The following is a 23,333-nucleotide window of genomic DNA, read 5'->3' on the forward strand; positions in this document are numbered from 1 at the left end:
GTTTAGACCCAAATGTTTGAGGTTTTGAAGTTCACTTCAGCAAATCCCATTCTTTTCACACTAATTTACAAATATAAATTAGATACCGGTACTCTACAACATGCTAAATGAACATTTTTTTTCAAAACAAAGTAATAAAATGAACAATATGTGGAATAATTATGACAAAACATTTTACCAATTTTACAGAGTACAACTTATCGTAAAGTTATGTCAAAAGCGTAGACCTAACAGCTTATACAATTGAAACATTTTAATTAATAAGAAAAATGTGTTTGTTAATGGAAAATAAGTTAAAGAGACTATGTAAAAACAGAGGAATAATACCTTATAAGAAATATGTGGGAAAACATATAACAAAAAGCATTGATATTACTGTACCGTAACAGAAAATATATATATATTATCAAAATAACGTTTTATGTAAAAACAGAGGAATAATACCTTATAAGAAATATGTGGGAAAACATATAACAAAAAGCATTGATATTACTGTACCGTAAAAGAAAATATATATATATATTATCAAAATAACGTTTTAGAGAAAATGTTTAGAGGAAATATATATGTAAAGAGATGAGGATTTTTTAAATCGAAATAAAAGTGGCAGTTGATTGTGAGTTGAAGACTAACTGTTATGCTTGAGTTAGGTATTAATACTTTCTCGTACTAAATATACCAGGTTTCTAATACTTAATACGTAAAACATAATATACCTATTACTAAGCCCAGACGTTAACTAATAATAATACCTAATGATTATAGAAATAACATATAACATATATTAGGTCTACGTCCAAATGAGACATAAACTGCCATGTCTATGTAGAAGTAATTTTATTCTTACCACTTTTTGGTACTTTCAAAGAGCTGATTATAAAATTTGATACAACAAAATCAAACGTCTAAAAAGAGTATTATGAGCAACGCCCTGATCAGCATAAATAATTATGAGTCTATACTGTATACGATAAAGGGAATTTCCAAATATCGTAAAACAGCCAATAGCGAAACAACAGCAACTTCGCACACACACTCAAAACTCACCAAAACAATGGCACTATCGATTCATTTATGTTATTATGTATGAATAACAATAACGTTTATTACGTTACATTAATATTATGGATATAAACGTATCGTACATTACATTTTAATTTGCTAGAAATCGGAATTTGTTTCCCATCATCTTTACTGCTTCCAAGTTCCAACTAATTCAGTCCATCAATGTGCGGTTTTGAGTTTCCTTATTTTATTTCCCCTCAAACAAACTCCACGCCCTCCACTCTCCACCTTGCTCTCTCTTTCCCCTAATGTAACAGTTTTCTAATGTTTTTTAATGTTTACAATTTAGGCATATTCATGTCCAAATCGTAATTTTGCCTTTTTATAAATGCTGTGTCAGTAGAAACCTTTAATTTAAATTCTTCATAAAATTGCTATAGAAAATGCATCTGCAGGGATCCGATCAATCCGATCGATTGTGTATTCCTGAAGTAAAATTATATAATTGTCTGCTTGAATTTAAAATAGAATTATACTTATTTTATCTAGACCTTATACATTTTATTAAGCGCTATTCTCAAAACTCGTAAAATGTCGAAGAATAAAACCATCATTTGATAATTTGCATTTCATAAGATCTTATAATAAAATCTACTCGACTTACCTAACCAGCCAATGGTGACAACAACAGTTACTTTCCATTCATAGGTACCATCGATTAGGCCTTAAAATTACGTTTATCCTCTCAACATTGCGAACATAACCAATTTAAATGTGTGAGCTGTATTTACTGGTGTTTACGCTAGGTAGACAAATCGACAGAAAAAACTTTCCGTATAAATAGGCCTGGTTACTATTATTTAAAATGTAATAGCCCTACTACTAGGCCTGACGTTGTTTTAAATAATTAATTAAAAATAAATAGTATATTGATAAAACATATGTATAGGCGGATATGACGACCACGAAACCTGACAGGTCTACAGTACGTAGAAGTAGTTTTATTCACATGTTGGTACGTCGAAGAGCCTTCAAATATCAAATTTGAGCGATTTTGGTTGAGTACGTCCTAATAAATAATTCCGATACTATAGATAGCAGGGAATTTCCAAAGATCTTAAATTAGCCAATAGCGATTCATTTTATGTTCATAGAAAAATAATATTAACATTTATTACAGCAGTATGAACATAAACGTAGATATGATGCCTTCAATGGTTTAGCAGACATTAGAATTTCTTTCATTCTAACTCTTTCAGCTTTTACTGCTTGGAAGTGTCACCATATTCAGTATGATTTACAGTGTTCCTATTTCTTTATCTTAATGCATAAGCGGTAACAGTTTTCATTATCCTCTGATTAAAACAGATTGTCGAAATCGTAATTTCGCCTATCAATATCAACAGTTATGACGATGCCAAAAAGCTTCACGGAGACCTTACTAACAATACAATTGTATATGATTATTTCGTCAAACATACTATTAACGTGCATCAACATCGGGATCTTGGTATTATTTTAGATAGCTCTCTTATTTGTTCTTTTTATGTTGACAATTTTCTTTTAAAAATACGATAATGTAATAATATTAGCTAACCAATATGCTTGTAATGTAAATAAAGCTCACATTAAATGAGCTAAAGTAAAAGATAATTTAATGAATTTCATAAAATCAAAATAAAAACTCTTTTTTTTTCTTTTCTCTTTCTTTTTTTGTATTTCTTCAATATTGAGAAAAATGAAAAAGAATACAAAAAGTAATTTTTTTTAATACACTTATTGTATTTTACTATAAAACAGAAAGTTGAAAAGGAAGGAAAGAAATCCAACGTTAGCCAAATTTTATAATTTATGTGTCAATATTATACAGATATTGACTGCTTAGAGGTTAAATATAAGATTTGACATCTCCGAGGGAATGATATTAAGTTCGAGGGAATATATATTCCCCGAGAACTTAATATCATTCCCGAGGGGATGTCAAATCTTATATTTTACCGATATAAAAGGCAATATCTGTTATATTATATAGCCAAGAACAAGTCTGCTGGGTTGGGTGAAGCTAGGCTAGGCCTCCTCTATAGTATTTGTATTGTATTTAAACAAGCCTGCCTACACCTTACCTTGCGAAGAATAATATACAGATAATTACTAATTAATGATTCCTTGGCAATAAAATATTCACTTAGGCCTAGGTCGTTTAAATTAACAGAAGAATTTCCATCAATAAGCCTATTAAAAATAATAATATTATAATCAGGTAGGCCGAATAAACAATTCGTCTTCTTCTCGATCTTCGAGGAGCCGAATCACCGGATGTTCAGCGGGTACGAGTTACTAGGTTACTACCGTGAGTATTGACCAATCACAAACGGTGTTTCAGCACATTTAGGGTGGACTTATAACAAATGAGGGCGCTATGTATGCATAGTTTAAATAGTTTAGAAGATTAATTTCTTCAAGGAACTTCCGTGGCGCAACGGTTGAAGCGTTGTCTTGCGATGGAGTGACAATTCCACCCGAGTTCAAGATCGAGTTGATGACTTTTGTTTATTTATCGGCAACGCGAGTGTTGGCACACGAAAATTACACAGTCAATATCATCGTACTCGAGAATCTATATGTTTAATGACAGGGGACACGATAATTACGCGAAAATTACACAGTCAATATCATCGTTCTCGAGGATATATACGATTTACGATCCTCGCAGCGGTAGTCATGTGATGCAGTTTCAACCAATCACGTTAGTGTATCGCTTCGCTCGCGTACCATCTAGTTATTGTGATTGGTTGTTGCATGCGTTGCTTGTTTGACAGTTTTGATAGGTTGTTCTACGAACACTACACAGTTAATGTTAAAGCTTATCATGTTGATAAAAGCCGATGCTGTTTTGGCTCTCTTCTATCAGTACTTAGTACTATGGAATAAAAATTCAATACACATTTGTGTCATTTTGTTGAAAAGAAGCCACATCCCTATGTTTTCCCGAAAACAGGTTTTCTAATACTTTACTCTCTTTCTTTCCATATATCGACTTTGCCGTAAATTATTATGCATTTCATGAGCTTTATATTACTCAAATTAAAATTACGCATATCAAATAAGAATATATCAAGTAATTATTGCATAGATATCTGGTATCTCGTGATAAAGACCTTGCTGTTAAAACAATGTATTGTATACGGTAGGCCTACAATTCACTTTCTTCACAAACAACATTAATAACACAATTGCACTCGACGCCTTATTTAAATCACGATTTAGTCAACCATTCGAATGTCTTGCAATATCTGAATATATCAACACTTGTTCTTTCCTCCTAAAATGAATTTAGTAGGTTTAAAATTAGAGATAAATGATTTTAAAAAATAGTTGTGGGCCTATTGACCATATAATTCCTGAGTATGCCTAATTAACAGAAATGAAATATAGAAGTAACCGTGACGTTCTGTCTATTTTCGTCTTTCCTCTTCCGAGAAACTAAATTAACAAATGACTAATTTTTGTGTACATCCTTAGGCAGTATGGTTAGGGATAGCCTAGTTTGCTTTAAAACAATTTCTTCCTGTGTGTAAAGTGTGTTACACTGCTGGCAGACATTTACAATGTTGGGATCTACCGAAGGAATCATGCTACTGCTTTTCTTACTTCTTGGTAAGCTCATTCAATTTTTTTAATCTTAATTTCCAATATCAACTGAAACAAACAAAAAATTGTTTAACATAATACATAGTTTATTTTTGTCTTTATGTTTATATATTATAACAAATTGAATAGGGTTTAAGACTTTATCTAACAAAACGCTATATATAAATTAATACTTGAATTGAAAATAATCCATATCTCTCACTACAATATATATAAATATTGTGTATCATCATTAAGGTACTAATTGAACGCAAACGTAAACCTTGAGTCACGTAGAGCCCTGTGTTCTTCACGGTATCATACGCGCAACAAACATCGTTCTTTTTATTGTGGTAACCAATCATCCAATGACAATTCTTTTCTACATTGTTTTCATGCCTACATTTATCCTATTTAGGACCCAAGAAATTCCTTTCTTGTAAGGCAATATTAGGCTCATTGTTTCTAATAATACAATTTTTAAATTTATCAGAATTTATAAAGTCTGAATAATATATAGTATTATTGTACATGCACGTCTTTCATGGACTATATGGCATTTAAATGAAAAGAATAGCGTGTCATACTGGTTGAAAACAATATTAATATTTGTTAATTCAAATATCACTGTATGTCTAATTTGATTAAAATTATAAATATATAGGCTATGAAAATTTAGAGATCTTTTCAAATGGCGGTAAAGGTAACATTCCTACTGTGTTTACTCACTAAATCACATCAATTTATAATAATACTCTGTAATAATAAAAATTGTAAAATAAATGTTAGTTTACTTAAACTATAATAGGACTAATGGTTAAATTAGATGTCTTGATAATTATAATTAGTCGACGTCATCATACCGGACGGATTTCTTTATTAACGTAAATTAGTCAAAGGATACAACATGTCTGATGATCTGTATTGTTGATACCACCTGACATTTCAACACAGTACTTTGGTGAGGAAGCCTTTAATTTAAAAAAAAACCCCGTTTTATTATGCAGTTGGATTAAAGCCAGATCCGAAATCGTTCATCCTATCTTTCACTACTACTGCAATATCGTGGTTTGGTTAATAAAGTATATATAGATATCTCAATGACATTTTCTTATAGGCCTACTCTATTAATACTAAACCGTAAAAGGTACGGTATATTTCGGTTTAATTTTATAGGCAAATATCATTTTTCATAAGTTGACCCAAATTCCGTGATTTGTAATATTGGAATTATTTAAGTTAGGTCGAATGCAATGTCAGACGTTACATTCTTTCTATGTCGAAGTAACATGAATTATAACAATGTAAAGATATTATCTATAGATATTGCATAATCACATTTATTATTATTATTATTTAAAAATAATGAGACGTTAAAATACTGGAATATTCAATTTCATTTATTTACTATGCAATAATTGTATTAAAAAATCATCGTTTTATTGGTGATTTAAACGTTTGATGTTGGAACATCTTTCAAGCGTGGTTTCCACTAGAGACGAAACACAAGGACGTTCGAATAATCAATTGTTTGTGATCATTGTGATTGATGTGGTCAAATCATCACGTTGCGCGCGCAAGTACGTATTTTGGTTGCGTCTCTATTGGAAATAAATCATTATTCATTATGTATTATTGTGGAGTAAAATAGATGAGCTATAAATAAGGCAATAATATATGTACGGTATTTGACTACGATGAATCATTGACGGCAATATCCGATTCATAAGTGTAAACAAAATGTATGATGTCCCTCCTGATATACTTTACAGGGTTATTGTATTCATAAGCAATACGTACCTTCTTCTTATGGTGAAGTGTTCTATAATTCTTGTATAAATACCCTTTTTTAGTCAAGCTAAATTCAGCACCATGATAGGTGTAGTCACATGACGTCATGATCAGTAAGAACAAAACAAATATTCGTTTGTTATTGTCCTAGTATAATCTGGCCTTAGTTTCCAATGTAGCCAAACAAAAAGGAGAACTTTAAAGCTTGCTGTGATTGAAAAGAGAAACTACTTTTGTTCAATTGTTCGTGTGACAACTTCATTTTAATCATAATTACGATATTTCATTTATATATTGTTATATTTATTTTTGTTGTGCTTGAGCAATGTTTAAAAAATACCCAAAACAATAATATTGCTAAAAGATTTTACGTTTAATTCTTGCAGTAACTTTAAAAAACACTATATTAGCTAAAGCTACCAATACTATTCCTGGTGTTGTACCTATTCAAAGAGAATGGAATTTTCAGCAGTGTATTAAAATCACTTTCGGGGCTAGATTAACCATTCCATACACGAATATGGATGAAACTGTGAGTATACTTGCCTTACATTAAAACTTTATGCAATCAGTTATCAGTAGCAATGTTTATAATTTGTAATGCTCTTAATTAATAATAGCAAATTTTAAAGATGTATTGTTCCCCAAAAACATTCAAAATAAAGGTTAATTAAATAAGACTTTTAATTATTATTTTTTATTTAATTATACTTTTATTATTTTGTAGTTTTAATCAAGTTAATCACTTCCGTAGAAAAAAAAGGAAACACATAATGTGTTCACTTCTAAAATGACAAAATAAATGGTTAAATTAAACTAAAAACCCATTGGCTTGAAGCCAATTTGACTATTTTTTGCTTTATATTACAGTTTTTTTTCCAGTTAAATACATTTTGGTTCTAACCAATTTTTGGTCAAAGCGGATAATTATTATGTGACATAAAAATGGAATAGTAAACCAAACATTTTTTTGTTCAGGGGGATAATATACATCTTTTTCAAAATCCGAGTTTGTCAGTTTGAATGATTTTGTGGTGAATATCTACACTAGTTACTAAAAGCTGTCATGTTGTGTTTATCTACGATCACATTGTACAACGACTGTTATTCAATTCGATGGGAAAACTAGACAAGAAGACTTAAGGACAGACTTACGCAAACCAGTTTTCTTTGCTTAAATATTTGTTTTTGTAGTAATAATATTTAAATATGTATTTTATTTTTAATTTTAGAAAGAGCATCTTACAATCGACGTGCCATACCAGGCCGTGGCCGAAGGTTCACAATGCAACCGAAATGTTTCGAACTTCATGCTGAAGTTTTTTCCAGATCCAAATAATTTTGTCCAGCACTGGGAATTTTCAATCGCCTTTGCAAAAGATGATTTGCAATATAGGATTAAAAACTCAACAGTACAATACGTTATTGACGATAACTTTCCAATAACTGCCTTACACGGAGGTTGGTTTTTGACATTAGATTATTATTTAAGTTTAAGTACATGTAACCTGTAAGTTGTCACCATCATTTATCTTCTTCAGCATCACCGCTTTAATCATCTTTAGCATCACCATCATTCATCTTGTTCAGCATCACCTGCATTCATCTTTAGTATCAACATCTTTCATCTTTTTCAGCATCACCATCACTTATTATTTTCAGTATCAACATCATTCATCATCTTCAGCATCACCATCATCTTCACCATTACCATCAATCATTATCTTCTATATCACCATCATATTTCATCTTCAGCATCACCATCATGTTATTATCATCATCATCATTATTTATCATCTTAAGCATCACAATAAATTATCATCTTCAGCATCACCATCATTCATTAATTTCAGAATCACTAGCATTCATCTTTAGTATCAACATCTTTCATCTTTTTCAGCATCACCATCACTTATTATTTTCAGTATCAATATCATTCATCATCTTCAGCATCATCATCATCTTCACCATTATCATCAATCATTATCTTCTATATCACCATCATATTTCATCTTCAGTATCACCATCGTGTTATTATCATCATCATCATCATTATTTATCAGCTTAAGAATCACAATAATTTATCATCTTCAGCATCACTATCATTCATTAATTTCAGCACAACCAGCATTCATTATCTTCAGCATCACCATCATGTTGTTATCTTCAGCAGCATCATCATTATTTATCATCTTAAGCATCACAATAAATTATCATCTTTAGCATCACCATCATTCATTAATTTGAGCATCACCATCATTCATTATCTTCAGCTTCACCGTCATTCATCTTCTTCAGCATAACGAGCATTTATCATCTTCAACATTACCAGCATTCATCATATTCAGCATCACCAACATTCATAATCTTCATTATCACCATCATTCATCATACTCAGAATCACCATCATTAATTCATTCATCATCTTCAGCATTAACATCAATCGTTATCTTCTGTATCACCATTGTAGTGTTTACGTAGTCATCACTTATCATTATCATCATCATATTATTATCTTCAGATTGACCACCATTCGTTATTTTCACCATCAACATCATTCGTTATTTTCAGCATCACAAGCATTCATCTTCTTCAGCATTATAAGCATTCATCTTCTTCAGTATCATTATCATTCAACATCTTCAGCATTACCATCACCATATTACTTGTTTTTTTACACCAGGGCAATGGTACAAGCATACTAAAAGTACCTTTGGTACAGCAGCTAAAGTTGGAAGTTATTTTTCTTGTGATTCGGTGGAGTACCAGATGGATGGCCTTAAAGTCTCTTTATATTATGCCAAAATACAACCATTTGCTCATGATGTACCAGATAATGGATATGGAACAAGTAATTGTATTTATTTATTACATTCTTATATTAGGCCTATGTGTTTCGTAGACCCTACTTAAAACCCGTACTTCGTTAACTTTCTTAATATTTTTCATGAAATATATCATTGGATTAACTGAGTGATTCGAGATCAATGCACAGTCCTGAGAACTTAGTCGTAAACGACGATATTTTCTATTTGTAGGATTACCTATGTGTTCCCTAGTGGCTCAGTCGGTTAGCGCGCCGTACTTATAAACAGTACATGGCTTCGCCTTTACTGGTTAGGTAATGCGGAGGTCGAGAGTTCGATCCTCTCCTGGGGAATGTTTTTTGTTATTTTCGGTGTAAATAAGCAATTGTATTGTAAAATCAGACCCACACAAAACACGAGAAAACTATTATGAGAATGGCAGTCGTAGAACAGACGAATCTCACAAACAAATTATTATTAATCATATCTGCTGGTCTATTTATATATATATATTTTTACATATTATGTGTTCCGTAGACCTTACTTAAAAACCGTACTTTGTTAACTTTCTTAATATTTTTCATGAAATAAATCATTGGATAAAGAGTGATTCTAGATGCACAGTCCTGAGAACTTAGTCGTAAACGACGATCTTGTCTATTTGTAGGCTAATTACCTATGTGTTCCCCAGTGGCTCAGCCGGTCAGCGCGCCGTACTTATAAACAGTACATGGCTTCGCCTTTACTGGTTAGGTAATGCGGAGGTCGAGAGTTCGATCCTCTCCTGAGGAATATTTTTTGTTATTTTTTGCGGTGTAAATAAGCAATTGTATTGTAAAATCAGACCCACACAAAACACGAGAAAACTATTATGTGAATGGCAGTCGTAGAAGAGACAACCTTCATAAACAATTAATAATTATTCTTATATTGATTTAATCAATACTTTAAACATTTCTGCAGTATAGTTTAATAATTCAATTTAGTCTATGTAATATTTACGACTATAACATTTGTTTATGTTTTAGGAGGGCCATGCTTGAAATACACTAAAAAGAATTTACCGTCCGATTCAGGTTCATCCACAGTAGCTGTTGTTGTGTCCATCTTACTAGTAACTATGGCCGTTGGCATTGTTGTTGCCGTTTTATATAATCGAAAGAAAAAAAGCCACGGTGTTATAAGCTACCAACGAAACTAGAAAGAAGTATTGTTGATTGATCTTCCATGTCCGCGGTGATGTATCTGATACTTGGATACATAATTCGGTATCATTATACCACCAATCCTTTACTCATGCAGTGCGTGTAAAATTCGTGAATGGCGAAAACAAGCTACTGTTTTGTATGACATCAACAATTGTACTCGATAACTTCACTCATCATTGCTATTAAGAGGTTTGTCAGGAAAAAATGATCGAATTTTACTATTCGTCTGATCTGACCGTAGCGGTTTAAAATCATTGTACGATCAAGATATAATTTACCATTAACACTTTCGTGTGTAAAATAGGCCTATTGGTGTTGGACAAAACGATGTAGGCCTAATGTTTTGTAAACAGCTTTAAGAGCTGGTATTAATTTTTTAATCAAAAATACCAATAGTTATTTCATAGTTTGTGGACCAAATAAACCAGTGCGATAAGTTACTAAACCTTGAGCTATAAAATGATCGTAATGTTATTGAAATTTAACTTGGACACAGAGTTAGTACGACGTATGGAATGAGTTGACCGGTGTAGACTACCGTATCTCACTGTTCAATGTTTATACTGCTATCCCGTAACAGTTGTGTGAACTTTTAACATACATGAAACATGTGCATTATTGTCTACTATTAACAATACTTGAACATGTGTATAATGATTATGATCTACGATAGCAGGATAAATATAAACTTTATTTCCATTTCCGTACATTTTTGTTACCAATTTTTGTATATAGGAAAAATTAAGTAATATGTGGTGGTCTGGGCATTTAGATCTGAAGGCTACCATAAATGAAAGTTATGTAAGTGCAAAACAATTATTAACAATTATTATTTTTAAAATAAAATTTCATAATTTAATGATTATACAAATTAATATGTACGTATTAACAATAAAAGAAATGTATAACGCTAAAGACACAATGTTAGAGTTTTAAATAAATTTGTATTTTCTCTAGGCCTATATTGTAAGATATTAAAACAACACATACAATGTTTATCATAATAATAATCGTTGGTTATGTTATGATCGTCAGGTTATGCAATTATATCAGATTACTAAATAATATATAATTACATTTTGTATATATTAAATAATATATAAACAAAGTTTGTTTTGTTAAATACCTGAAATAGATTCGAAATTAATGTAAAGTAAGTCGGTATATATAATAGGCTTAATACTGTATCATGCACCTGTGTGCCTATGCTACAGGTATGTTAATCATGTATCTAATGTATTGTGACTCGGAAAACGTATAGTGAGCGCGCCTATTCTTTATGAATATGTTGGGTGACAAGAACATTAATTACTACTGTGATAGACTTGACTTCAGTTAAATCATTAGGTATAATAACAACAAAACATTTATGAAAATTGTTACTTTTGTTCGTTGGTTCTCCTTGTATAAATCAAAATGAAACACCTTTAGGCCTAAGCTTATTTGAAATAACGTTTGATTGAGATCGTTTTATTCGTCGGGAATACGTAATTGTGATATTGTCTAGGGCATAGGCCTAAATGACGAGATTGACTCATTAGAACATGACAGTGCTCATTTTATTATTTACCTTTGTGATTCAATGAAAGCAAAGATGGCCACTGTTTTACAGGGGTTAACTTAATACATTTTAATCGTAGGTTTATTTTTTATATTTAATTAATGGTGGTGACAGACAAGAAATTGTTAATCTCAATGAATTTATGTAGAATAAAGTTGTTAGGTATAAGATAACCGGCTTCCGTATATGTCAAGGTTATGGTCGGTATACCTTTATTATTTAAAATTAATAAATTAATGTTTCCGCATCCAATATTCTGTTCAGTGAGAGTGAACACTTTCCTGTTTTATCGTAGGCCTATATATATATATATATATATATATATATATATATATATATATATATATATATATATATGTTGATTATTTAAATGTGACTGCTATTTATGTAGGCCTAGTGATTGATACTTGTAGTAGAGAATTGATATGTTTGTAAGAAAACGACACTTGGATATTATCATGAAGTTTATTATTATATAGCCTTTGTCCAATATTAAATAAGATCCGTTTTAGCAGAAAATAACAATTTAAATTGAGGGATCAAAGAGTAACCTGTTATTTTCTTTCACATAGTAAATTGTATTTACCACTTTGATTAAAAAACCTATAAATAAAGTGAGTTCATACATGAGTCTGTTAAAACGGGGCCAACCTCGCACCACGGTAGAATGTCTAACCCCTCTTCCTGATCTCGGAGAAATAAAAACAACGTTCTGTCAAGATGAAAAAGGTCCTTTTTATCATTCATTCATTTCATTGATTGATTGGCAGACATATGTAAGTTTATTGTGACATTTTATTTACCGTTTACACCATTTGCATGTATTTTCACGCCATAAACAAAATGCTAATCAGTCGATGAATTAGTTATAGTCTCACTATCAATTTTGATTTGTTTTCATTAATTTTTATTTCACCTTATTTATAGAAGGCCCTCTTAATGAGTTATGATAATTGTCTGTGTACACCGGGGTACTCGTTTCGAAAGATGGACTAGGTTCTTTAAAGTGCACATAAGCCAGATGTGTACACTGGACATACGGTTTATAGTCCTTACCCGAGAACACTCGTTCCCAATAGAGCGAGAAGGGCATACAGTACAGACGATCACACAGCTGAAAACATAGGAACTTATGCCAAGACAAGACAAATTAACCTGGACAAACAGACCGACGAGATAGTAACATATAAACGCTTTCTTGCTTTAAACATTAGTCACTAACGGCGTTTCATAGTTGAGTTGGCCTTGGCTCGTAGCACAATAACATTTGATATTCGACTTAAGGCTTTCATTCTTATCCGGTTTATTCAACGAACAATATGAACGTTAACAAGATAATTGTATTTATTGGTAAGTAAATTATAGTAATAATTATACAATAATGTAACGCTATAGTCTATGATTATGACCTACGCAGTGTTATCAATGCTTAAAACCCCGAATACTAGGCCTACTGCTCGACGCATGAGGCGGACAGTAATAGGCCTGCTTACTACTTACTTACTACTTGCAACATTCTACTTTCCATGATCCAAACAGGATATTACCATTGGAGAATAATACTAAAGTTTAACTGTTTTGTGTTCGTCTAGTCGTTAACTATCATGATCTGACAACTATTATTTTAAGTGGAATCCGGTATGATTTACCCAAACCCTACCCATTCATTGGTCTGACATAGCCTATAATTATACGCCAATTTAGGTCAGTTTTCATTCATTACATGCTATACTTACGAACGAATTATTATCTTGCTGGTCGTTTCAAATACTATGCGTCATAAACTGAGCCTAAGTACAAGGTTGTGGTCAAACACACGAACACTATAGGCATATTTGAAACTACAAAGCGAGATTAGATAGGAATGAAAATATGCCATATGATGCTTGGCCTTGCTATAAACGGTCAATGGGATAAAATGAAATAACAAATGGAACATCGATTTCGTATAGAAAATAATTATTCACAATAAATTGTATAAAAATGGACAATTCATGTTAACATAATGTGTATGGTGGTGATACTTTAATAACATTGTCCTTGCTGAAACGGAAAGCCTTAAACTAGAAACGCAGAAAAGGGCTTGTTTTGATTTCGATTACGGTACACCATCATATAAGCCAAATATTCACATGGAACTTAAATGACTTTAATCCAGATAGTATTCGGAACTGTAATTCGTGTTATGAAGTTGTCCATATTTATTTCCGAAACTTATATATGACTTACACCTATCATTATAGTCTATTTTTCCATTTTCTAATTTACATAACATTTAATTTTAAAAATGTAGAACCGTATGGTAGCTTTAAATTTATTTTATGATTATTTTATTGTAGGAACAGTATTAATAATAATAATAATAATACCACATTTATATAGCGCCCTTTTCATGAGTAATCATGCTCAAAGGCGCTTTACAAGCATTATTACCCCAGTATTTTTTTGGGATCAAACACGTATTAACCATTTTTTGAGACGATAACAAAACAATCGCATTTCAGATAGTAAACTAACCTATGGAATTAATGAACACACCGTATGATCTGGTCTATTATAATAATACATTTTGGTGGATATTAATTATTACAAGTCTACTGCTTTCAAACCCAGGAGAAAAAAAAATAAATAAAAGAAAATATCTCATTATCTTACATATTTTTTTAATAAATAATACACAGCCGTTTAATTTAATACGTTAGCCTGTACTTATTTAGCCACTTTATTACTAGGATATTGGTCATATCCTATACATGTATGGTACTCTATACGGGTACATTAGGGAGTTTTCGCAACCTTACGAATACGATCACGAAAACAGAAACGTCACACATTTGTGAAACTTTTGAGCTGATCATAGCATATTCGTAAAGCGTATTCGTGTTGACGAATATCACCAGTCATATTCGTAACTACAAAACGAGTATAGTTTTTGATCTATTTTGCATTTGAATCAGGAATGATTGAACATGATTATAATAATTTATAATTATACTTTTATTGAAATTAATTTACTAAAGTAATTTACTAAAATGCCAGGTCAATTTTGATAAATAGCAGTTTTTAAAGTCCTCACTCGCTTTGATGTTACGCTGGGCCTAGGCAGCCAAGCACCAAGCAACACGTAACTGCGCTTCGCTCAAATTTACCGCAGTAATATTTTGGACGACGCCCTCAATATTTCGTTGCCATGCGAAACAGATTTTTACTGGCTTACGAAAAACGAATACGTGTGCGTGACGTATCCGTTTTCGTTATCGTATTCGTAAGATTGCAAAAACTCCCTTATGTCCAAGTCGAGATCCAACCGAAACAAGGAAGTTAATTATAAACATAAACTTGCAATTACCAAAAGTAGACTTGACAATCCATTTAACAGAGGAAATAAATACCGAAATCACATTTTCCTACAAGTAGGCTATTTAATGTCATGATAGACGGTCGATAGATTTCTCCAAAAGCCTTTAGTGATACGTTCTTGTACATTATTGTACCAGGCTATCTAGTGCCTTTTCTGCCCTGCTCCTTGTTTTATTTGGGGAAGGCTGGGGAATCCTTTGAGTTTATAATGCGCTTTATAGAATGCGATAACGGATTAGATATACAGATTCCAGTGTCTCCTGTGTGTTCATTGTGTATTTCAGTCTACCACAAAAACGGTGTTTATTCGATGAGATGGATACGGTGTGGTACCGGTATCCCCACTCTTCCGAAATAAGCACTAGGTTCTTTAAATTGCACAATTCCAATGAGCAAATAGAACACCGGACACTAGGTTTAAGTACTTTTTTTTATAATTTGCCTCAAACGGGATGAAAATACCTTATCTTGTTTGTTTAACCTAAAATATTGTAGGTTTCCTGTTAGCTTTGGCATACGATGTTAACGGAGCTAACCCTACAGTTGATGACTGGTCGTTGAATACAGAGACGTGCAGATTCCGTATGAGGTTTGGGGCTCGCTTCACCATACCTTACACAAATAGTACTGGAGCGGTAAGTCCTATTTCATGCAGTGTTTAGAGACGTTTGATCTACAGTCAATGTATTGGTTCAGCACATACATCTCTGTACAACTCGCTATAAAATCTAGGTCCTATTGCTTCCCGTTTTTTTAAATGAAAAAATATTATTTTATTATGTTGGGGACCCCTTTGGAAACAAGCCTCTGGGCTTAAAGGACCATCCCCTGCTTTCCATGCTTATTTTCTTGTCTAGTCTTGTATTTTTATATTTAATGTTTCTCTTTTTATTTCATTTACATTATAATGTTTTATTTATTTGTACTGTATTTGGAAAGCAATAAATATTACTTACTTACTAACACGCTCATTCACTTTACATTGGTTGTCGGGGCACCACTAAATGTACAATTTAGCGTTTAGTGCTGTCGGAGGGTAATGCACGCCTATGAACATTTACGTTGAGACTGTATTACAGTAGTAGTGGTAGAATAACATGCCTGTATTAACAGGAGTATCAGAACAGTTCATTTTTGTATTTAACACATGATCTATTACATCACAAGAAAAATGTTATATTTATTGACACTGTATCATAATGACGACAGTACCAATAATACTGATACGACAATCAATATATGGATTATGACATTTAGTATCAATACGCATAGAACATTTATTTAGATGGTAATAGAAAACAGACCCTTATTGTATAATGTTGTAAGAACGAGCTACAATTACGGATACATGCGTTTCATTTCATAGACAGATATTTAACACAAACTGTTTTTGATCACCAGGCAGTAACCACCGAACAAGATTTGCCGAAAGGGAGAAGCGCTGAAGGTGTGTGTACAGACACTCGTGTTGAATTCAATCTGAAATATTTTTTCAACTCTTTAGATGCAAACACGTACTACTGGGCCTATACGCTGGAGTTTGAGAAAATAAATAATGATGAATACTTTTTGAAAAAAGTTACAGTGCGATACATCATTGACAGTCGGTTTAAAAATCCTGCTGAAACTGAAGGTAATATTTATTTATACACGGAAGCCTTGTTTTAAAGAAGTGGTATAATAACCGGTTATATCGAGCGGTTAAGGCGAGGCAATAGTCTTATTGGATAAAGATCATCTGAATCGAGTGCACTATCAACTGACACAGTGCATTTTCCGGAGAGGATTACCCCGGTGTCCTTCTCAGCCCATTTCGTTTATAGTTGGCGCCGTACTATGGCTGCGGTGGGTCTGTGGAGGACCTAATCTTAATTTGCTCAATAAATAAATAAGGTTTACGAAAATGCATGTATTAGTATACAAAATGGTTATGATGTTGTATGATAGGTATGCTGCTAATGAGCGGGTTGTCACTCCTAACGAACCTGGACAGAACACTCGATCCTTGCTGCGTGTACAGTGAATGTATGCTAGTCCGTCGATCTCCTTCCGTCGTCAACCTCATCTCCATCGAATCATTCCATCTACTCTCTTAAATGCTTGTCAGTACGTTTGCCTTTGCTCTTCCATCATTTATGACGTTTCTCTTCAATTCTATTTTAATATGTAGGAACTGTTGTAATTGAGACGACACAAGATGTTCAGCCCAAGGCTAAGCTTGGAACACACTTGGCTGCCGATGAAGTTATGTTTTATGTTGGAACATCTCGAATAGGTGTACTCATGACGGATGTGCAACTACAGCCGTTTGAAAGTTCTGTAGAAGGTGGTGGATATGGGCCAGGTAAGACGTTTATGAAAGCCATGGTATATTATACCGCGAGGTAGCTTTTGCGTCTGGGAGATAATAATGGTCAAATGTTTTACCCCGTGGACATCCTATTTAGTAGTCATCGCTGACTTTAGTCAAACGAGTTGGATTCAGTAATGCATGTCATCTTTAGTGGAGGGTGCTGGTTGACTCTTGCCTTAGTAATGCACCCGGTGATAGACACTAACCAAAAGTAAAATACGGTACTGATGTCTATACTATACTTTTTATTTGTTTGGTTGTAATTAAATAATGTGTTTTTCGTTTCAGCAACGGAATTCGAATATGACCCGAATTCCTCTAATATGGTCTCACCATCTGGTTTGTTTTTACTGACAAGCCTTTTACTGACTATTCTGACGTTACCGTACTAGTTACGTAACTCATGCGCGTTGAGTTATACATGTGGTTATAATGAGAAACATACAAATTAATATTAAACGTACAGAAGTGACTTGTAAGAATAGCAAGATAGCTTACCAGCTAAACCATAGATAACTAAAACATAGCCTTTAAAAAATCTCAACTACAAACAGAAAATGGACGCTCTTCCCCCACCAAAACAGATACAGCGCAGAACAAAAAACCAAGCCGTAGCCGATCATTATACAACTGCACAATTGAACCTCCGAAACCGTAATATTTAGTATTAATTTATAATTATGTAGCCAGTTTTCATTTTGTTATTATTGTATCGTCTAAAATGTATTTGTAGCGTTATAATGTCTGATAATGAATGTAACTGACCTAAAACATCATTGCTAAGAATACAGTAAAGCAGTAGGCCTACTATAATGCATTGATGTCGAGGTATTGTAAGTTTATAACGGAAATATAGCCTAGTTGATAACAAAAACATACCAACAATATAATTACTGAGGCTGTTAATACGCAAAATGTTTGGAGATTTATGTTTCATTACTGAAATAATTTATTGTTAAAAATGCTATGCATCTTGCTAATATAATATGTGGATTATTTATACGAAGTACCAGCAAATTGTATGGAAGAATTAAACTGCGTTGATGGTCGGATTCAAAGAAATAATGACGATATACCATAAACGCGTTAACAGTACGTATACTTAGATATACAGAATAATTACTGTTCGTAGTCTAGATTTTCATTTTTTTAAATAACAAATTAAATTACAATTTGTAATACTTATTTTACACTAAAAATAAATCGTTTTTATTGAGCAAATTAAATTGATATAATTATAGTATGGTATGTAGCTTTCCTTTTGTCAAACATGCATACAATTTTCGATAAGGTTATACTGTATAGCATATATTAATATACAAATATTATATGTTTATGAGTCCAAAAAAAATGCAATAAAACACTATTTTGTTTTATGACACACCTACTGTCGATTGTGTCAACTGAGCAGTATTTGAATGAAAACACTAATAACTAACTAAAGAAATAACGAATTTTCGAATAATGTAAAGGAAGAAGGGAGGATCATACAGAAAGATACAGGATCTTTAGCTAGGTCTGTTTGAGAAAAGGACAGTGACATTAACAATTGAGAAGAGGATAATGACAGAGAACACATAACAAATCTGACAGACAATTATAACAAGAGCAAATTATGTTAGCATGTTGTTGATGACTTTCCATAACATTAAACTCTATTAGTAGAGCAGTTAACGCCATAAAAATAGCCAAGTTGTGCATTTTATTACCAAAGCATGACGCTTGCCACAAAGTTTCTTTGATGTATATATATTCAAAATATCGGGTGCCAAGTGTACAACGTCCGGTATGGCGGCCATCTTGATTTCAAAATGACCACCATTAAAACAAAAAGTGTTCATATCTTGGAAACTATAAACAGCAGAGACTTGGATTCTATGAAAGATAATTATTAATTGTAATTAACTAATAGACACCAATAATAATCACCAGAAGAGTAAGCAATAATTTCTACGCAGTGGAGCGAAGTGTTGTAGAATATAACGCAGTTATTCAGCATTCAGTCGTTTCTGTATTTCCACATCTCTGTCTGATTTAGATGAAAGGCAGCTACCATAGTACGTGAAACGTTATTCAAGGTCTGTCCATCGAATGTGATCATCCGGATCCAATCCAATTGAGTTTTTGATCGGGGTACCCGAGTCTAGGACTCTCTCCTATCATCTCCTCTTCCATCCGACACTATTGAGTAAAAAGTGTGATTTATAAAGTACTACTACTCCCTTATTCGTTGTAGTATTGAGCTGGGATTTGGCATGAATATACCAGGGAGTTGTATCCTGAATATACTACAGGGACATGTCCTCAAAGCTGTAGAGCCGGAGTTTTAAATTTCAAACCGGATGCAGCCATATGACGTCTCGAAGATGGTACCGTGTAGCCAGTAACAACTCCCTGTATAGCCGTACTATTTGGTAGCGAGGTTATTGATGTGTATGTGACGTCACATCCCGTCTTATGACGTCATTACAGCTTTTGGTGTTGCCCTTTAGTCCAAATGTAGATCAGGTATATGGCGATGCATAATGGAAAGTATTCATTATCAGCTGTAAATCTTCGGTATTCGCAACAATGGAATTATCATCTGCATATTGCGGCTCTTTTACTGTTAAAATGATTGTGTTCGTTTTGGCGTTCAATTCTGTAACGGAGATCTATTCCAAGTTGTAGCCTCTGGTTGACAAGACGGAGTATACCGCTGATAAAAATATTGAGAAAAGGCTTTATGACTGATTGAGCCATACAGTATACCTTCTTAGTGGCGGAAAATAATTTCTATTGGCAAGTCGTTGCAGCTCTTCTGCTTTATTCAGCCACCATTGAATCTCAATTTATATTTGGTTCTCTTATGAGGATTACGCATTTCAAATTGACAAGTTATATAAGATCATTATATTGGGAATCTGCATCAGCATTAGCTATATTTCGTTCCATTTCTTGAAAGGATTTCCTCACAATTTGTCTTTAATCTTCAAGTACTCTCGCTGTTTGCTGAGTAAGGCAATGTTGTAGTGTTATCTGTTCTTTATTTTATATTTTTGATGTTTTGGCTGTATCGATAATGACATTACAGATCTTATAATACTACGTGCCCTATAAATTCATGGACGCCATTCGGGCGGAAAAAATACCATAGGTTATTGCGCCTTCTATTTTGATTTAAAATGTAAATGGTTTAAATGTTGCGGTCCGCCTCGAAGTATCTGTGGTTAACCATCCTGAGGGAAAGGGAAGAAATTATGTAAACAAAATAAATAAAAGTTTCTTTTGGATCTGGACACTTTGGATCTGGACATGCTTGTGGTTAGACAACTTCGTTCTTTGACCAAAAAATCGTACGATATTGCTTTGACACAACTTTATTCCGGTTCAAATTTGTCCGCCGAATGGCGTCCATGGATTACAAACGTCTCACGCAGTTATCTATCTTGCAATATACAATCGTTGGTCTTACTAGCCTAGATAGTCTATCATGTACCAGTGTTTTGATCGCGGTTGTTAACACGTTTGGTAACTAAGAATTATTTACACACACGCGCTATATAACTATTCATGCCCAACCAAACAACTGCGTATTGCGCGCATGCATGGAATATTGACGCAGTGCTGTTGGTTAGGAACGAATGGTAAACAAAACGCTTTACTTCGGAGGATGCTATCATTAAAGTTAGTAAGACACTGTCGTAAGTAGTACAGACTAGTCCTAGTAAAATTTAATTTAATTTAGGCCTAAGTATCCTGAAAGGTAAGTTTGTTAAAAAACATTTATATTATTATATTTTCTTTGATGATGAATAGACCACGTGTAGAAAGTTTAACAAGTCGCTAATTGATACAGATTTCGTAAATCTATTGAAAATGATAATATAATTCTAGGCCTAACAACAAGGCCTAGGTTATTATGCTGGTCAATCTTTAAAATTCACTTTTTAGTTGAATGTCTAAAACAATGCCATAATTATAATTTATAACTTTTGTAAGAACAATGACTTGCTAGGTTTAATATGAATGTATCTGGGTATTGGAAAATATCCAGTACGGCAGAATTATTGGTCTAATTTAATTTTGTAATGCTTTCTGAAATGTAATAAAAAATAATGAAGGTATACCATAATAGCGTATAAGACATACAGAATAATTAATGTTCGTAGACTAGATTTTCATGTTCGACAACACATTAGATTACATTTACACTAAAACGAAATCGTTTTTATTGAGCAAATTAAATTAATATTATTATTATTATACTGTATAGCTTTTATTAATATAATATACATTATATTATGTTTTTATGTGTCCAAAAAAATGCATTTACCATGGTTTATCCTTCTTTGGGGAAGCTGACTAGCCTACATATTATCTGAATCTAAAGCCTTTATTAATATTCAATATTCAATTCAATTCATCGATATTTTTATTCCATAATCAAAATAATGACATATACAAATACAATACAAATAATAAGATAATGGAAAGGGATACAAAATAAGCACAAGTGCTTTAAGCATGTAACCCTAAAAAAAAAAGATCAAACAATTAGTACAAACAAAAAAGAACAAACCAAAATAACATAATGTGATTTACTTAACTTAAATATTTCTATTGTTATAATATTGCTTTAATCTCTGTTTAAACAAACTTAAAGTGGGGGATTGTTTTATATAGTCTGTTAAATTATTCCAAATATGTGTTCCTTGGTAGGAAATACATTGCTGTCCGACTTTGGTGCGTTTTAGTTGTGGACAGTAGTTTGACCTGTTTCTAGTTGAGTAATTATGGAATGAGGCAGATGTACTAAATAAGTTATTAAATGATTCAGGTAATAGATTATGTTTATATTGATACATAAATATAGCAGTGTGTTTCGTATAAAGGTCAAACATATTTAATGTTTGGGTCGAAATAAAAAGTGGATGAGAAGGATGCATAAAATGAACATGACAAATATTTCTAAGTGCTTTTTTCTGGAGAATATGTATACGGTTTAAATTTGTAGCAGAAGTAGCACCCCATACTGTGATAGCATACGTTATTCTAGGTATAAGTGCATTGTATACCACCGTTAACAAGATTTTACTTGATAACATAGACTTCACTTTGTTTAAGACACCAATTATTCTAGAAATACTGTTTGCTACCTCATTTACATGAAAATTAAACGGTAGAGTTTCATCCAGAAATAAGCCTAGAAATTTAACTTTAGTAGCTTTTACTATAAATTCATTTCCCATCCTCAATTCTAGTGAGGTAGTGTCAGTTGACTTATTTCTAGCCTTAAATATAACATATTTTGATTTGTTTACATTTAGCGTTAATTTGTTAGCAATAAACCAGTCCGAAAGTATAGATAACTCCTGGTTCATTGTATCAAAAGCTTGACTAATATCATTGTGACTATAAAACACATTTGTGTCATCTGCATATATAATCATGTCTACATGGTTACATGCTTGACTAATATCATTAATGAATATAAGAAATAATAATGGACCCAATATGGATCCCTGAGGAACTCCAGTGTTTACTGTCATTTTACTAGATGCAGTATTAACAATAAATGTGTATTGTAGTCTTTTTTTAAGATAGTTTGAGAACCAGTTTAGCGGAACTCCTCTTAT

At 32.5% G+C, this 23,333-nt stretch overlaps 2 protein-coding genes and 2 non-coding genes across 4 annotated transcripts; all 4 read left to right on the forward strand.

Moving 5' to 3' along the window:
* The first annotated feature begins 7,723 nt into the window (after window positions 1-7,723).
* On the forward strand, window positions 7,724-12,293 carry LOC140049180 (uncharacterized). The gene is made up of 3 exons (XM_072094000.1): window positions 7,724-7,887; window positions 9,110-9,277; window positions 10,262-12,293. Exons 1-3 carry the CDS (start codon window positions 7,737-7,739, stop codon window positions 10,432-10,434), a joined length of 492 nt encoding a protein of 163 aa, XP_071950101.1. The 5' UTR covers window positions 7,724-7,736; the 3' UTR covers window positions 10,435-12,293.
* On the forward strand, window positions 9,479-9,586 carry Trnai-uau (transfer RNA isoleucine (anticodon UAU)). The gene is made up of 2 exons: window positions 9,479-9,516; window positions 9,551-9,586. It is a non-coding gene; the product is annotated as a tRNA-Ile (tRNA).
* On the forward strand, window positions 9,918-10,025 carry Trnai-uau (transfer RNA isoleucine (anticodon UAU)). Its single transcript has 2 exons — window positions 9,918-9,955; window positions 9,990-10,025. It is a non-coding gene; the product is annotated as a tRNA-Ile (tRNA).
* A 938-nt stretch (window positions 12,294-13,231) lies between the features above and the next one.
* Window positions 13,232-18,955, forward strand: LOC140048743 (uncharacterized). Its single transcript, XM_072093521.1, has 5 exons — window positions 13,232-13,352; window positions 15,858-15,997; window positions 16,764-16,995; window positions 17,533-17,706; window positions 18,004-18,955. The coding sequence occupies exons 1-5, from the start codon at window positions 13,322-13,324 to the stop codon at window positions 18,105-18,107; spliced, it is 681 nt and encodes a 226-aa protein (XP_071949622.1). The 5' UTR covers window positions 13,232-13,321; the 3' UTR covers window positions 18,108-18,955.
* The last annotated feature ends 4,378 nt before the right edge of the window (window positions 18,956-23,333 follow it).

This window comes from Antedon mediterranea, chromosome 5 (genome assembly GCF_964355755.1).
Source record: "Antedon mediterranea chromosome 5, ecAntMedi1.1, whole genome shotgun sequence".
Taxonomy (NCBI): domain Eukaryota; kingdom Metazoa; phylum Echinodermata; class Crinoidea; order Comatulida; family Antedonidae; genus Antedon; species Antedon mediterranea.

Excerpts from the sequence above, each read along its gene's own strand:
- LOC140049180 (XM_072094000.1), top strand. The coding sequence starts at position 7,737 with ATGCTGAAGTTTTTTCCAGATCCAAATAATTTTGTCCAGCACTGGGAA. Across the intron at positions 7,888-9,109 it reads AATAACTGCCTTACACGGAG|GGCAATGGTACAAGCATACT; the intron begins GTTGGTTTTTGA and ends TTTTTACACCAG. Across the intron at positions 9,278-10,261 it reads AGATAATGGATATGGAACAA|GAGGGCCATGCTTGAAATAC; the intron begins GTAATTGTATTT and ends TTTATGTTTTAG.
- LOC140048743 (XM_072093521.1), top strand. The coding sequence starts at position 13,322 with ATGAACGTTAACAAGATAATTGTATTTATTG. Across the intron at positions 15,998-16,763 it reads ACACAAATAGTACTGGAGCG|GCAGTAACCACCGAACAAGA; the intron begins GTAAGTCCTATT and ends TTTGATCACCAG. Across the intron at positions 17,707-18,003 it reads AGGTGGTGGATATGGGCCAG|CAACGGAATTCGAATATGAC; the intron begins GTAAGACGTTTA and ends TTTTCGTTTCAG.